The sequence below is a fragment of the Lycorma delicatula genome, chromosome 6 (genome assembly GCF_047948215.1).
Source record: "Lycorma delicatula isolate Av1 chromosome 6, ASM4794821v1, whole genome shotgun sequence".
NCBI lineage: Eukaryota > Metazoa > Arthropoda > Insecta > Hemiptera > Fulgoridae > Lycorma > Lycorma delicatula.
In genome coordinates, this window is record NC_134460.1 from 24,443,292 (window position 1) to 24,457,376 (window position 14,085).

The 14,085-nt window shown below is 29.4% G+C and overlaps 1 protein-coding gene across 2 annotated transcripts in view; it reads right to left on the reverse strand.

The window, feature by feature from the left end:
- Nucleotides 1–3,052: 3,052 nt before the first annotated feature.
- Nucleotides 3,053–14,085, reverse strand: part of MetRS (methionyl-tRNA synthetase 1) — a 48,681-nt gene continuing 37,648 nt past the window's right edge. For both annotated transcript variants that reach the window (XM_075369431.1, XM_075369432.1), the window contains 3 exons: nucleotides 10,051–10,203; nucleotides 4,354–5,716; nucleotides 3,053–4,310 (listed from right to left, as the gene is read on the reverse strand). In XM_075369431.1, coding sequence (XP_075225546.1) covers nucleotides 5,594–5,716; nucleotides 10,051–10,203 — 276 coding nt within the window. In that variant the 3' untranslated portion in view covers nucleotides 3,053–4,310; nucleotides 4,354–5,593. The remainder of the gene's footprint in view (nucleotides 4,311–4,353; nucleotides 5,717–10,050; nucleotides 10,204–14,085) is intronic.

Below are 14,085 nucleotides of genomic sequence, written 5' to 3' on the forward strand. Positions count from 1 at the left end.
CTAAGCAGTTTATATTTTTAATTTTTTTTCACGTACATGTCACAATAAATGTTCAAAATATGCACCTTGAGTGTTGATGTAAATGTTTCTTGATATAATCAGTGCAACTTTATTTAGAGTTGTTGCACTATGTTAAAAGATGCTGTCTTCAATATATTCTTTCAATTATTCCAAATTTTTCTATTATTTAACAGGAGGTCGGGACCATGGAGGTCGTAGTCTGCTGAAAATTATATGGATATTGAAATATTCATGTAACTATGTAATCAAATTGGTAGTATGGCCCTTAAATTTTAAGCAAGACTACTTAATTTTTTATATATTAATACATTATTTTTAATTCTGAATAATTTTCTGCAGATTTTGTAGAAAAAAATGGGTCTGATCATTCTTTGTCGTAAAATCATGCATAAACACCAACTTTTTGACTAACTTTTATGATAAATGCGAGTTCTCAGAATTCCAACTCTATTGTTTTATTTAATGTATCTGGAAATATGGAACCATTCATCATCTGGACAAAAAAAAAAACATCGTCCAATCCACATCTTTTAATGTCACGGTAACAACTCTAAAGAAAGTTGCACTCATCACAACAAAAAACATTTTCATCAACATTCAAGGTGGACATTTTGAACATTTATTGGGACATGTAATTAAAAAAAATCCCAAATGAAATAAATATCTGAACCATCTTCAGTATTGAGGTTGTCTGTTAAAATCAGATTCTGCAAGTTTTACTACTCTGGATGTTAAAGATTAAATAAGCTATAAAGTTTTCTGTCACTTCTTTTCTATTTGTTGTATGAATTAAAGAATATTTTACCATTTAACAAATTAAAATATTTTAAGAATTCTGTTTATCTTGCTTCTTATATAAAAATATTACTCTTTATATATCCAATTACACTGAAATGTTCTTTTTATAATGATAGAAATAATTTTAAACAGCCTTTCATCTGGAAGGTCCTAGATTTGTATCTCAGTCAGACATATGTTTCATTCACTACAAAATGTCCATTCCATATTCTTACACACAAGCTTATGTAATGAATTTAATCACAAATAAAAACTTATTTTTTTAAAATAGAACACAAAAAAATAAAAAATAAATTGCTCTGAAAAGGGGAAAATAATTTTTGCAGTATTCTGTCAATAAACTGTTTGAACTTATTTATTAAAGTCTACTAAATTCAAACAAATTTTGTAATCTGTATCACTTGCACTTGTAATTTCATAATTATTCATATCTCGTATACTTGTAACTCATTTAAAATTTGGCACAGATTTCAAAAAATAAGTTTCAAAGATTTTACTGCGGGTATAAAAGAAAAACTAATTTTTAAAAAAAGAACATAATTATGTTGTTTTTTAAACTTGTGATAATTGAAGTAAATAATATCAGCTGACCATAATTTATGTTGAAAATTATTTGTTATTGATAATATTTTAAATAATTAATTTATCACATGCCCACCCTCCTATTTAAAAATAAAGTTTGATTCAATGTGGCACACAAAAAACTCATCACACCAAAGAGTAGTAAATTTTGTAATTATGAAGATCCACAATTGCTTCTAGTATCCCTCAGTTTTGAAATATGAAGCCGATTCCATATTTTAATATCACTTTGTTTTCTATCATTGAAATAAACATTAATAATTGCTCAAATAAAGATTTAAATTGTACCTGCTATATATCCCCAAGGAGTTGGAAATCTAAGTTCTTCTGTTTTATACTGTAAATCCATAACATTTAAAATTCTTCTTTGTTATTACAAAGGAAATTGTGTACATCACCAAATCCAGAATTATTTGCAACATTAAGTAATAATCGCAGTAAATAAATATATAAAAAAATTATAACCTTGAATAAAGTAATATAAAATAAACAACATTCACATTGTGCCATTCTTGGAATGTCTCAAATTAAGTAATTTTATAACATTATGTTATAAAATTACTTAATTATTTAAAATTGAGCAGTTACAATAATTGTCAAAACAATGAAACTGCTCAATTTTAAATAATTTCAGAGCAATAAAAGATAAATGTAGTAATGTAATGTTCATGTGATTTTTTTTTAAATTTATTTATTTTGCAAACAATTGTTTAACAAAAGGAATAACAACAGAGTATATATTTTAACTCTTACTATTAAAGGTTAATATTTGTGATATTTCATCACCAAAATTTTAGTATATTTTAATGATTTTCTTAATTTATTTTTGAATGCATTTGTTTGTAGAAGTAAACTTTACTTATAAATAGTTCTGGAGTAATTAAACTTTTGGTCAGGATCAATATTCCCAATATTTTTGAAAATGAAAACACACAAGCTATCTTTGATTCTGTCTCTTTATATATTGAAATTCAATATATATTATTTTTATAATATGTGCCTATTTAGGATCAGATTATTTTGCTTTAAAATAACTTTTAAGTATAAATTTGAATAAAGACTAAAAATTAATTACATTTATGCAAGTACATAAGCAAAATTATATTATTTTTAATGAAACTTTTAGAGTATTGAGTAGTTGAAGACTTTGTGCATTATATAAAGAATGTACTTGTGTTTTACAGCTTTTGATTTTCTTATAAAATTAACATTGGCTTCAGCAGTTAATATCTACAACTCAATATTGTCTGATCCCAGGCCACCATTCTGCAGTTAAGTTCTGATTAATAACACATCCTGAGCTGATAATTCATGGATATAAGTATAGGTCATTCATTACAGACATCAACTAGGGATATAACTGCCTAAGGTCTCGAATTAAGAAAGCTGTACTAGATATCTGGAGACCTAAAGAACATCAAACAAATCAATCAATCAACTGCAGCAGAGATTCACTTACCCCACATTGAAACTTAAACTAACAGAACATAAGTAGATATAAAAATGTAAAATCCTTGTTCTTATTAGTTTCACAAAAAAGGAGTAAAACTATTTTTTTTTTTTTTTTTTTAATTATGATTCGAGTACATACAATACACACATATGCAAATGTAAGTTAAACAAAATACGGTTAAAAAACAAAACATAATAATTGAGCATTCAAGTATTCTTTATTTATTTTGTAAAACATCTCTTATTAAAGAGAAAAAATATTGTTCCGTAACCAAATACTAATAAATACAAAAGTACATACAAAATAAATAAATAAATTTAATAATAAATAATTTGTAATAGATATTATATTGCACTCACAGATGATTGAATTGCTTTATACATATCAGATCTCAAAATTTAACTGTTATTATCACATGCATATATATATAAAATATAATTTAACAAAAATGTTTACAAAACTTCAAAATTAAAACAAGGTATATATATACCTTGTATATATATATATATATACCTTGTATATATATATATATATATATATAAAGAAAAATGATGAGTTTTAAGGAATTTTACACATAATATGAAAACTTTTTTTGTCATAACAGGATATAATATCTTTTATTTATCCTAACACTTCTAAAAGTAGCACAGTGCAAGTACTTCTGTTTTACATAGGTATATTAATATACTGTTGTAAGCACCAAATTTGATGTTTTGTGACATAAATAATTTCTAAATAATAAAGTAATAAAATTAACAATTGTTATAATAATAAAAATTATTATTGTCTTGTAAATGATCAAATTCAAAATGAAAGGAAACAATAATTATATATCCAAATGAATTAAATAAAATTAGAAAATGTTACTGCCTTTCATAGAGGTTCTGGGTTCAAGTCCCGGAATGACCTTTGCCTTTAGGCATGACCTGTTGCTATAAGAATAATACAAGTTATTATACTCGTACTTGTAAGAATAATACAAGCTTTAGACCTCAGCATGCATAAATTGACTCAATGAGAAGGTGAAGTGGATAAAAAGGCACTATTAAAATCCAGAGAATTATAAACATTGCAAAATATAAGAAAAAAGCAAATGTGTAAAAGGAAATTTAATAGATTTCACAAATGTCAGTAAATTCATTTTTCTTATTTTCATACAACTGTAATTTAGAATTTAGTTAAATAATTTGTACGCTGAAAACAGTTAACTCGCTAAAAAATAGATATATTTTGGTTAGATGTGTACTGATGAAGGAATAAATAAGTTGGAAGATAGTCTATTGCCACTTGCTCCATCATATGTACACCTTCACATATATAAGCGGGGTCTAGGATCAACAATGCTAGTGATGAGTTAAGTGGCCAAATATCTAGATGAATAAATTGCTTTGAATAGATACACATCTGAGTAGGTTTAACGAAGGCTACTTGTAGAAACCAGAAAATTCCACAGAACCTAAGATTGAGAAGAGTTAATAAACCAGAAAATTCCACAGAACCTAAGATTGAGAAGAGTTAATATACACAAAAATAGTGAGAATGCTGTATAAAAATGTAGCCAAATTAATCCGCCCAGAGATCAACTACTAGGCTGAGTTTTAACCAAAAATGGGTGCAACAATACAGAAAATTTGATGTTGAGAGTCATTTTTTCTAGAAATAATTTCCAGAATAGTGAATGTATGGAAAAATTCAACTAAACTGTAAATCATTGTGACTGCAGACTTGAGCCTTAGCCCCCTCTCCCAAAAAAAAGATTGTTATGAGGAGAGCACTTTGAAAAAATATATATAAAATAATGAATCTCTCAGCTAAACATGCAGTAATTATACTGAAACCAATGTTTTTAAAATCAATCCTCAATGTAAGCAAAAATTAAAAAAATAAATTATTTATTTATTCAATGTCATTTACAAATTACATAACACTCGTTTTTCTAACTTTCAAATACTGGTGACTAGATTGGATACTTCATGCAGTACCACTGTTCAAATTATAAACCCAAAATAATAAAAAACAAACTAGGCATATACAAGGTATTTTAAAATGTTACTTCATACTATGGCTGATGTCACTAGTAATTATTTTATTTAATAAAATTATTACAGAAGATTTTCTTCACACATTTGTAAATAAGAGAATATTTATTTTTTTATGTTGACTTTTTTCCTATACAAATGTGTAATGATGATATTCATTTATTTGTGAGAATAAAATTATGATGTAATCAACATGAAAACAGTAATATATGCTGAAGGTAAAGGTTATTAATCAGAAGGGATAATTATAATGAAAAATGAATAAACAGCTTTAAAGTATGAAGTTGCTAATAGTTCTTATATGCAGGTATGACATGATAACAAAACACTTCTATAATATTAAATTAAAAGATCTGAGGATACTTAGGTCCCAAGTTTAAATGTTTTCTAAGCATTGGAAAAAAGGAACTGGAAACTAAAATATGGATAAAACATGATAAAAAATAAAACTTTAGCAATTCAGGAAAAAACATAAGTACTTAAAGAGTATTAGAAATAATGTTTTCATTTTTTAAAGTTAAAAATAAAACAAGAAAAACTATTTAAGCAATCATAAATTAAGAATAAATAAAAATAAATTATCTTAGAATTATAGAAGAAATTACTGAACAGCTAGTGAAATGTTTTATTAATACATATTCCAGAGAACATATTCTGTATAATGCACACATAAAATATCACAATATACTACACTTTTGTATCAATCATATTTAGCCTGCTGTGCATCAACCAATTGTTTCTTGAGGTTTAATAATATATTAACTTGTGGCTGCCACTCAGATCTAGGAACACCACTTGCCTTTAACTGACGTACAATATCACCCTACAAAACAAAAACCAACAAATTATCACTTTTGTTTTTTCACAAAAATTTAAAACACTACACAAGAAAAAAAGACAGAAATAAGTGAAAAGTAAAAACCTGATAATTCAAATACAAAATTCTGAATTAGAAAATGTAGTTTAAGTTTAAATTAGTTACAAAAATTAGAACTGAATTAGTTCCTTAAACTTTGAATAACTAATAATGAATCTGTAAAAGTAGGTTTAAAACAACACTAATTTCAACTTTTTCTATGTTTAGTACTGCTTACCTTTTTTAGCTTCTCTCTTTTATCTCTTGTTGAGACAGCAGAGTACAATAAGTTTTGACAATGGAATGGTTCTGAAATGCATCTGCAAGAGATAAAAACCTGAAGCAAAGGTAAGTGGTACTAAACATAGAAACTATAGTGATCTTAGCAGAAAAGATAATAGGTATTATCTTAACAATAATTTCATCCTTTATAAGCACATCAATTTTATAAACAAATATAGAAAACAACTCTTAAGATATTAATAATATCCAAATATTATTATATAATTCCATTTCTGTATGTATAGTTTTTAAAATGTATATTACATTAATATTAATAGTAAGATTAAAGATTATTTTTGTAAGTATTATAATTCATGCAAAATGGATGACATCAGTGAAATAAGAAAATTATCTTTTGTCTAAGCTAAGGTTACAAAACATTTAAAGTGTTTGATTGAAAATGACTTAAAAAATATATTATCACTCAATTTTCTAGCATAATGTCTGTCTATATTGCTTTTATTTAATGATTTATGAATTTTTACAATTAAATAAAATGAATATTCTAAATATATACTTTTGAACACCAACTTAACTAGATTCTAAATATACACATACAAAAAAATTCTAAATATCACATACAAAGGTATCTGACCTTATTTTTTATCACGCTAACCAGTTGTAGTGCAGTAGGGAAATATCACCAATGAGGAGCTACATCATCTCATTTAAAAAAAATAAGTTTTCAACCCTTGAAAATTTAGAAAACATTTAAGGGCGAAATTTTGTGTTTGTAATTTAAAAAATAATTTTCACAGTTTTAATCCAGATTACGATTATTTCAAATGATTTAAGAGGTAATATCACACAATTTTATGGTTATTTTTGTTAGACTAAAATTTAAAAAAAGTATTACCCCAAATGGCTTTTTCGCATTTTCGCATCTACCGAGCGAAAGGGTGGGCGGTCTTAAATTTTCTTTTCACCAAAATTCATTATATTTTTTGGGTTGTCAAGTAATGTAATTAAATGTTGCCATTGCCATTTAAGATTTTTCAGTTGGGGTAGGTATAGTGGTAAGGATGGGTTCCACCCCTTTGAAAATGATTTTTAAAAAGTTCCCCCCTGAGAATGGTATACATGCCTACAAACAGAAATACAATAGGACTGATAGCTGTTGAATAATAAATGTAGTAATAACTTTTCAAATGATCACTCTGCATATATATGTACGAGGCTCGACTGATAAATTTTGCACACTAGCATGCAACACAGAGACAAAAAGTACTACTGAGTTGGGCGTGGCACTACATGATAGCTAAAATCTCCCTCTACAAACTCGCAATAAAGCGTTGCAATCTGTTTACTGGTTTGTTTTCAGTAGTAGATAAAATGGAGTCGAGAACGGTCAGTATGTCAACAAGGTTAAAACAATGCACAGTGATCAAATTTTTAACAGCAGAAAATGAGAATCCTAAGAATATTTTTCATCGTTCACAGTACTGTTGACACAAGTTACCGTGAATAGGTGGGCGTTGAAATTTCACAAATGTGAAGCTGGTAAAGCAACAATTGAGGACGCACCTCGCAGTGGCCAACCAGTTTTGTGACCGACGAGAAACATTGAAAGGAGGTGAGCAATTTACTTCAAAGTGATTGGTGAATCACCCAGCAATTCAGTTAGACACAATGAGTAAACCATATTATTGAGCAATTGGGTTACTGTAAAATCTATGCATGATGGGTACCACACAAACTGAAGGACGAACACAAGCAGCACCATACTGAATGTTGCAAAGAACTTTTATAATGCTATCGTGCCAAAGGAAATGACTTCCTTTTCAATATTGTGACTGGGGATGAGATTTGGGTGAATCATTACGACCTGGGAGAAAAAAGGCAAAGCATAGAATACAGACATTACAAATCGCCAAAACCAAAAAAATTGAAAACTCAAGCTTCAGTGAAGAAATTCCTTTTGACGTTGTTTTGGGTCACCACACATGTTTATGGAAATGAGTACCTGGAACGCCAGACGTTTGTGAAGTCCGAACAATATAATAAGATGTTAAGACACCATAGATGATGAAATTTGTCATGTTTAAAAGACCACCTTGCCCATAATCTTGCAGCATGATAATGCATGGCCTCACACATGGCACACCACTACTGAGGCTCTCTGCAAGCTGAAGTTTGAGCCTATTCTGCATCCACAATACTTGCCGGATTTGGCTCTGCGAGACTTCCACTTCTTTCCTCATCACAAGAGGAATCTCAAAGGTAATCATTACCACCAATGATGAGGTGAAGGAAGCTGTGGCAACTTGGATTTGAGAAAGAACACCAGAATGTTTCAATGACGGAATGCAAAAAACTTCACACGTTGGGAAAAGTTTAACACTGTAAATGGGGATTATATCGAAAAATAGATACTGCATTTTGTAGCTAAGGTAATGTTTTTTTTATTCATTTTTTTTTATTTCATTCTAATTTCTCTTTTCATTCTCATGCTACACATATATGTGCAAACTTTATCAGCTGAGCCTCGTCTATATATATATATATATATATACTTGCACAATTTACATATTTACTTGCATAATTTTCTTTTCAGCTAACCTTTTTATCTAAGAAAGGTGTGTGATTTATGCAAGGAAACAATTTTACATAGGTTTATTTATGTAAAATTGGTTAGGTTTGTGTATGAGAACTATTTCTTATGTGCTAAGGCAACCATTTTTTACCAGGGAAGCTTTCTTAGGTTAGGTTTATCATTTGTAGTTATTCACAAATAGATTCTTTTTTCAGTGTTCTAGAAGTTATTTTTATTTCCTTATTATATTTTAAAATTATCATTAAAACGATTTTTAATAATATTTATCTTAAAAATTATGATTCTTTCATGTTTTAACAGTGCATGAAATCATATACATTACATGCTCTACACCATCTTGGTTTTAGTGATATTTTACACTTTTATTCTTTTTTATTACATTTATTTATTTTGTGTCAATCTATTTTGTTACATTTTAAATAAAATTACTGTCTGTCATATTGGTTTATAAGTTACTTTTTTTTTTAATTTTCTGGCATTAGGCCCTTCTGATTTTTTTTAATGAATTAATTCACCACAGAAGCTTACAGAGAAGCTTATATGTGAGTATATGGAAATGGAATTTTGTAGCACATGAAAAATGTTGTGCCTGACCAGGATTCACACCTGGGACCCTCTAGATAAAAAACCGAGACACTACCACTCCACCACGGAGATCAGTGTTATATAGATAACAAATATATTACGTATTATTTAACAAAGTTCAGAAAGTAGTGATTGTTCCTGGACAGTTATCTGAAATAGTATGAGCACTGCTAAAAGTACAATGCTGGGGATAAGATAGTAAACCATGACAGGAATCAAGAACCTAGTTGCAATCCATCCCTATCCTACATGACAACTGAGCTATGTGAACTTTGTCAGAAATACAGTGAGTAAATCATCATTGTATAAATATATCATAAATTTAATAAGTCAATTAAGTTTTTCAAGTAGTCATAGTATATATGACAACTTTGCATTCACTTCATGGAAATTTATTGCAGTATAAAACTAGTACATTACATGCAAATAATTTCTGATACATAAGGCTTTAAAAAGTGTTAATCATGATACAAGAAATAATAGTGATTGTATAAAATGTTTATACATGTAAATTTATATAAATAAAATTTTTATTCAAATTAAAGAATCATAAAGTTAAGTCATCCTTAAATTTTGGATAAAACTCCAAAATCCCACCCAAATATCTAGATCTGTAATCCATAGAACATCTGGAAAAAATCCTTATTTCACAAAATTTAAATAATGCAATTACTAAATACAAAAAAATCTTTTTTGTTATGCATTAGTCTCATTATTATTATTATTATTATTTCACTGACACAGGAATGGGTATAAAATAATCAAATTCACGCAGGATGGTGAGATATTGACAAACAATTATATTTAGGCCAGAGGAAGCCAAAAGTATGAACACAACAAAGAGTACTATACAACACAACAAAGGTGTAAAAAATAATACCTGTTTGGCGATTTTATCTTCCAATTCTGATACACTAGGAACACTTGCTTTCATTTCTTCAAGTTGTTTTTTCATATCCAATAACACATTAACATGTGGCTGCCATTCACTTTTAGTCTGGCCACTTGCTTTCATCTCTCTAATTAAGTTACCCTGCAAAAGATGCCATTAAATTTATTTAAATGACCTGATATATCATTACAATCTGTGATTCTAATTCAATTGGAAAATCTTAGCAAGAAACAACATAGTAATTAACTAACATGAACATATGGATTAAATTACATCAGTCAGAGCCATGTTTGGTGAACTAGTGCAGGCAAATCACTGAAAATAAACAATGCTGGATATAGTTTCAATGAGTAAAACTATACTTATTAATGCTATTAGAAATGACCAGTCTGTAATATTGAAAAATAATTAATTACCATCTGTATATGAAGTATAGAGATAATGATAAGAAATAGAAACTAACCCGCTTAGCTCAAAATAAAAAATTACACAAGGTATCTGGCCAATGTTGCTAAATTTATACAAATAATGGGATTTAAAATTCAGTAGAAAGTATTAAAAAGTGAAGTAGAAATCCAAGTTAAGGAAAATGAGAATATTAAAAAAATCTAAAAAAATTATATAAAGAGGAAGAGGGTTTTTGTATGTTTGGGATAAACAAAAGACATACTTGATTAATCACAACCAAATTTTTACCCATTATTAAGTCTTTAGAGCTAGTATGGACTGTATTGGTATTCGGATGAAATGGTGAAACCATGTTCTTCTAGGATAATTGAATTTAATTTTGTCACGTTAGACACACTTAAAATACTATACAAAACAAGTCACATTAGACTAAGAGAATGCATGACCGCGCCAGACAGGACTGTTCACTCGAATGGTAGTATGAAACTGACTCACAGGCCAGCGTTAGTAGATACTAGAGTGCAGCACTAGCTGGCTCAAACTAGGATTGAACACCCGTGTTTCTCAGTATAACTGAGAAGGTTTTTTGATATTCTTCATTTTGAAACACTTGAAAATAAATATATATTTAATAATGGAGATTTTCTGGTTAAAGCACAAACTTTAATGAATTGAATTAATGAACTGTGAACTGCGAGTCTTTGTCACTATGTGAGCTGGTTTCGAACGAATGATTTGAATCAATCGAATGAATAATATTACAAAAATAATGAAATTAAATTAATGTTAGATAAAATAATATTAAATAAATTAGAAAAAATTCTGTTCAAAAATAATGAGCTTCCTATGTGGACTGCTTGTGAGGCTGGAGTGATGGGGTATGCAAGCACCTAGTGGGAGGCTAGGCCAATCATCACCATAACTGGTAACAAATGGGCTGCCCCTAGGGCGCTGTTTTGGTAGGTGTAATGGGGTGCTCTTATAATATCTCTGCAAACAATTGTACAATTTTCAAAATTCAAACAGGGTGTTGTTAGTAGGTTGAAGTCTAACTTTTGCATGCATCAGGTACAATCTAAATATAACAGATCAAGGTTATTCGGAAATGTTTATAAAGTTTGTTAGTTTTTGTTATTGCATCATGCAAGAACTAACTCACTGATTACTTTAAAATTTGCAGGATACATTTGTGTTATCCCAGGGTAGATTTTAAGCCATTGACCGAGGCCCCAGTTCCATTGAAGGTTAAGATATTAAAAATATTCATTATCTCTTCACCCACAAGGAGGGTGAAGTTGTGAAAGTTATTAAAGATATTCATTAAAGATAAAATAGATTAATCCTGCTACTTCACTGTTATATTTCTGCCACCATGTCAAAGAAATAACTTATGAATTTTTCATCATCAAAGGTGAGTATACTTTAGTATATTATTATTCTACGTTTTGTAATTTAGTTTCTTTTTCAGGTTTCTGTAAAGCCTGAATAGTATAATTATTATTTTCATAACCATGAGTATAACGTACAGTGCAGTGCTGGGGTCAAGGAGGTGGAACCCACTGGGTAGATGGAATGGCAGCCGAAACATGCAGCTTTGCAGGTGTCCCCTGCATGGGGTGAAATGCCAGAAATCAGGATAACGTGAGTACAGTAAAGCCTTTAGAAATACAGTGTCAGAAAAAATATATAGAGGGAAATGGAAAATCTGAAATGTAGAAAATTAATGAAAGGTTTTTGCAGAATGTTTAATAAATTCACTATGGATCCTAAAACGTCCCTAAAAGAAATTTTTCTTTTCTTTTTTTTTTGAGTAATCTATTACAGAAATATTTACTGAATACAACAATATTAGTTTTACTAGCACAAAAAAATTTTACACTTGCTGATATATGAACTTAGGAAATAGCAGTGAAAACTGTTTAAACACAAAGCTCCATTAAACATAAATTCCAGCTTGTGGTGATTTATTTGTAGATGATTGTTTTTGTTAATTTCATTAAATATATGTTTTAATTAACTTTTAAAACATTTTTAGACTTAAAAATTAGAAAATTATATTTTATATTAACAAAAAATAAAATCACTTGTTTTTTATTAAAATTATTTGATGAGTTATTTTTAATGAGTATTTCAGTAAATACAAGGTACATTCATAAAGTAAGAGCCATTTGGTCATTAAAAAAAATTAACTCGTGAGAAAAGGTTTTACAGTTTTAGTTTACTACATATCTACTTCACTTTTCCATATAATTGCCATTCTGTTCTAGGCACTTTTCGTAATGCTCCACCAGTTTCTTTAACCCTCTGCATAGAAGTTTGCTGCTTGGGAATTGAACCAGTTGACAACGGCAGTCATGAGTTCCTTGTTGTTTTCAAACCGTTGTCCACCAAGCCACTTTTTCAAATGCAAGAAGAGGAAATAGTTGCCAGGTGCAAGTTTGGGACTATATGGAGAGTGGTCAAAAAGTTACCAAGGAAAATCATGAATCTTCTTTTTGGTTAAGGCAGTGGTATAAGGACGTGCATTGTCGTGTAGGAGGATTACGCTGGACGACAGTTTCCTGCGTTGTTGATTTTGGACGGGGCATCTCAGTTTGGTGAGCTTTTTACAGTACACATCAGCTGAAATTGTTGATCCATGTTCCATGAAATCAACCAAAATGACACCCTTTTTGTCCCAAAAAAACGATAGCAAACATTATTCAACAAGAGTATGGAAATTTTTTATTTTTTTGTTTTGGGGATCTTGAATGGTGTCACTGCATTGAATGCTGTTTTGATTCTCATTCGTGTAGGATATACATATCTCATTGTCTGCAACAATGTGAGAAAACAAATCATCTTGTCGATAGCAGTCCAAAAACGCTTGTTCACTGCACATTCTTTGCTCTTTGTGTTGGTCAATGAGCATCTTTGGTACTCACCTTGCACACAATTTGTGATATCCAAGCTTTTCTGTGACAATCGTGTAGATAGAGATGCATCCAACATGTGGAAATTCTTCTGCCAGAGGACTAATCGTCAATTACCGATTTTATTTTGTCGGTCTGAATACTGGGCCTGCCACTCTGCTCTTCATCAAGCACATTTGTACGGCCATTTTTAAAGTGTTGACACCAGTATCTAACCTTTCCTTCACCCATTACTGTAGATCTGTACACTAGGCAAGGCACAACTGATGAATTTCAGCAGCTGAGGATCATTTTGCACACAAAAATCTAATCACAGCATGCATTTCACAAATGTTGGGAGAAACAATTGCGGACACTGCAATCTGCATTCACCTGCAGGCAAATAACTACTGAATCAAAACAACTACTGCATTGGCTTCATAAATAGCCAATAGATGGCCCTGCACGCATGAAACTGTGTTCACTCACTAATATTTAAATATAAGCCAATGGACCTTACTTTATGAATACGCCTCACATAATAAAAATATATTATATATTTTCCTTTATAAAAAAAAATCATTATGTGAGTTTCAAATGATGCTACAAATGTACCGGATGAAAAACCATAAGAAACCACTAATTCTCCCTTAATTAACATCCTAAAAATGTCAGTATGTCCTTATTATACCAGGGGACCTTATTATACCAGACAGGTAAATTT